General features: G+C 38.5%; 1 protein-coding gene across 1 annotated transcript; it reads right to left on the reverse strand.

The window, feature by feature from the left end:
• Nucleotides 1–299: 299 nt before the first annotated feature.
• Nucleotides 300–2537, reverse strand: LOC127426161 (interleukin-10-like). Its single transcript, XM_051672754.1, has 5 exons — nucleotides 2275–2537; nucleotides 2075–2131; nucleotides 1680–1829; nucleotides 1061–1123; nucleotides 300–875 (listed from the first exon to the last, which is right to left on the reverse strand). Exons 1-5 carry the CDS (start codon nucleotides 2434–2436, stop codon nucleotides 780–782), a joined length of 528 nt encoding a protein of 175 aa, XP_051528714.1. The 5' UTR covers nucleotides 2437–2537; the 3' UTR covers nucleotides 300–779.
• Nucleotides 2538–4128: the final 1591 nt, after the last annotated feature.

Genomic DNA, 4128 nt, shown 5'->3' on the forward strand with positions numbered 1-4128 from the left:
GACTGCAGAACTGCTGGTAACTGCTCTATTTAGGTCAGTTTTGATGTAAGTACAGTCATGTTTTAAAAACCGTCGCTCACTCATTTTGACACACCCTATTTATTATAATGTTAAATGATATGTCAGCATGTGCATCATTTTTAAAGATTTTCCATTTTAGAGCATGGGTTTAGCATGTCTGTTTGCCCCAAATTCTTGAAATATAGCATAGGATGTAAACAAGAGAAATTAACTCATCTCAACAGGAGGAAGACAAATAAACCACATTAACCAAAAAAAGGAACTGTTTGCTACATTGTTGCAATAATTTATTGACTTTTCTTTAAAGAATTTGATATAACCATCAGTAATCAGTAAAAAGCCATCAGTAAAAGTACAGTAACATTAACATTCAAGTTGAAGTATTTCAAGAAATATAAAAAATAAATTAAGTTCACAAAATCATTTGTATAAATACGCAGTTTTCAAGTCGTTTCATTAAGCTGGCAAAATGCAACTCATTTTCAGAATCACCCTGGTCAATGTGACTTATATATAAAAAATTATAGTTTTAGTTTCATCTAAAACATTGCCATGGTGACACTTTCCAGAACTTCCGAAACGGAAGACTCAAAGAGGCATTGCAGCACATCATAAAGTAGTGTGATGGTGAGGTGTAGGCATTAAATAAGTTAAAGTCATTTTGCATATGGCTATCTGTGTCTGTATCCTATGTGGTTTGTTTTTCATTGTGCATTCTTCATAATCAGAGTATTCAGACCAATCCAGAGTCCATCCTATTAGTGCTTGACTCTCTTTGATGCCAGATATTGTTCAATGTAATTGAACAGCAAATCAAGCTCTCCAATGGCTTTGTTAACACCGTTTCCGTCTAACTATAAAGTAAAGAATAGGACAATGTCAAACTTTGGAATAGCTTTCAGACAAGAAAGAAAGAAAGAAAAAAACATTGTGTCCATTGTGTATTATTTGTAAACAGTTTGATGGAATTAAGTGGAAGATAGAGTTAATAAAAGACAAATAACAAAACTTGATGTTTAAGACATGTTAATGTGCTTACTTTTTCATACGAGTTCTTTATGTTGGAGATCTCAAAAGGCTTTTGACAAGAAAAGTAATTCCTCTGTAACACAGAAAGATGTGTGTTATTCCATGTAGTTTGCAATATTAAAGACACCTACTTTGCCTCACCATAGCATTACACAACAAGGAATCTTGCTAGACTCAACCATTCTTGCTAACCAAAGCCACATGGGTTTTTTTTTTACACAGTGTCTTAATTACGACATTCCGAAGAGGCCTAAACTACATTTTTAAAAAGTAATACTACCATTATAACAGACCCTGACCTGAGCCATGTAATTGCATAAGCAACACTAATTATCATATGGTCTGGAGCCATTTTTTCGTACTTTATTGACATTTTTATATTACAATATGAAAAAGCAATATGAGCACCCCTGCTGAGAAGAACAAAATAATAATAATATTAATAATAAACCGCTTAAACTGCTGTTCTATGAAGAACTTAAACTTTTAAAAATGCTTTCATCTGCGTCTAGGACGTGTTCGGTGTGAACGGCCCCTGAGAGGGGCATTTGTGTGCTGGTAAGCCTAGCAATACAACATTGCCTTATATATATATATAAAGAGAGAGCGATAGAGAGAGGCTGACTTACGCATTTCAGCATATCCCTCTTGAGCTCCTGGAATATATTTCCAATGGAGTCGATGGGTGTTTTGAAGTGGATCTTCTTGACAGCTTTAGGCAGAACGCTCTCCAAGTAGAAGCGCAGGATCTCGTTAATGACATGACACCCGTAAGGACTCTGTGGATTATAGACATAAGGTTTATCCATAAACTGTTGCAACCACCCACAGTAAAAGCACTTTATTTTGGCCACTTCCGCGGCGCTGTGTAGCGCGAGATGTTTGGTGATATTTTAATATGGTTTGCATACATGTCGGCTGCAACCTCCAGTTTCGGTATGATTACTTCTGCTGTTACTTATTTAAATTGGAACCATTTCTGATGTAGTGCAGTGGGAGTAAATGAGCGGAACGTGTCGCTTACATTTATGTTGTGTTGCACAGTATCGTCTAATAACGCATCCAAGTCGTCATTTGACTCCTGAAAAGAACAAATGAAAATACAAATCGATTAGAGAGTACCTTAAACTTAATTATAGCACGTAATGAGGCAAAAATTGGGATTTGCAAAGCTCAGACTTCATGCTATATACCTGAGCTAGAGAGTAGTCTCAGTATACTTACATAAAAACTCTGTATTTCTTTATATGACGAACGGAGCTCCTTCAGCCTCACAGGAAAGCCCTCCACCAAAGAGCAGCACTCAGATTTGCCGTCGACTTTTCTGCACTGAGCATTGTCAGAAAGCAGAAACATAAGAGAAAACATGACTCCAGAGAAAATCATTCTTTAGTCCTCTTCTTTGTTGATAACCCTTTCTTGATATTCAACTGACCCCACAGGAGAGGAGATGTACAGATGAGCTTTGGGGTGTCCTTATTTTATAGAGATCCCTACCTGTTTCCTGTGGTGGGTTGACTTACTGGCAATCATATGGACTTATGTCATTGTCATTTTTTTCTACATTTTGGAATGCAGAAGTGGTACAGGAAAATTTATGAATGAACTTTGATGGGATTCTGTTAATTTAAATGTAGATGATGTAAGCATCTATCTATCTATCTACATTGGTGTGAAAAAGTGTTGTCACACTTAAATGTTTCAGATCATCAAACAAGTTTAAATATTAGTCAAAGATAACACAAGTAAACACAAAATGCAGTTTTTAAATGAAGGTTGTTATTATTAAGGGAAAACAAAATCCAAACCTACATGGCCCTGTGTGAAAAAGTGATTGCCCCCTAAACCTAATAACTGGTTGGGCCACCCTTAGCAGCAACAACTGCAATCAAGCGTTTGCGATAACTTGCAATGAGTCTTTTACAGCGCTGTGGAGGAATTTTGGCCCACTCATCTTTGCAGAATTGTTGTAATTCAGCCACATTGGAGGGTTTTCGAGCATGAGCTGTCTTTTTAAGGTCATGCCACAGCATCTCAATAGGATTCAGGTCAGGACTTTGACTAGGCCACTCCAAAGTCTTCATTTTGTTTTTCTTCAGCCATTCAGAGGTGGACTTGCTGGTGAGTTTTGGATCATTGTCCTGCTGCAGAACCCAAGTTCGCTTCAGCTTGAGGTCACGAACAGATGGCCGGACATTCTCCTTCAGGATTTTTTGGTAGACAGCAGAATTCATGGTTCCATTTATCACAGCAAGTCTTCCAGGTCCTGAAGCAGCAAAACAGCCCCAGACCATCACACTACCACCACCATATTTTACTGTTGGTATGATGTTCTTTTTCTGAAATGCGGTGTTACTTTTACGCCAGATGTAATGGGACACACACCTTCCAAAATGTTCAACTTTTGTCTCGTCAGTCCACAGAGTATTTTCCCAAAAGTCTTGGGGATCATCAAGATGTTTTCTGGCAAAAATGAGATGAGCCTTAATGTTCTTTTTGCTCAGCAGTGGTTTTCGTCTTGGAACTCTGCCATGCAGGCCATTTTTGCCCAGTCTCTTTCTTATGGTGGAGTCATGAACACTGACCTTAACTGAGGCAAGTGAGGCCTGCAGTTCTTTGGATGATGTTGTGGGGTCTTTTGTGACCTCTTGGATGAGTCGTCGCTGCGCTCTTGGGGTAATTTTGGTCGGCCGGCCACTCCTGGGAAGGTTCACCACTGTTCCATGTTTTCGCCATTTGTGGATAATGGCTCTCACTGTGGTTCTCTGGAGTCCCAAAGCTTTAGAAATGGCTTTATAACCTTTTCCAGACTGACAGATCTCAATTACTTTCTTTCTCATTTGTTCCTGAATTTCTTTGGATCTCGGCATGATGTCTAGCTTTTGAAGATCTTTTGGTCTACTTCACTTTGTCAGGCAAGTCCTATTTAAGTGATTTCTTGATTGAGAACAGGTGTGGCAGTAATCAGGCCTGGGTGTGGCTAGAGAAATTGAACTCAGGTGTGATGAACCACAGTTAAGTTATGTTTTAACAGGTGGGGCAAACACTTTTTCACACAGGGCCATGTAGGTTTGGATT

Source organism: Myxocyprinus asiaticus, chromosome 35, assembly GCF_019703515.2.
Source record: "Myxocyprinus asiaticus isolate MX2 ecotype Aquarium Trade chromosome 35, UBuf_Myxa_2, whole genome shotgun sequence".
NCBI lineage: Eukaryota > Metazoa > Chordata > Actinopteri > Cypriniformes > Catostomidae > Myxocyprinus > Myxocyprinus asiaticus.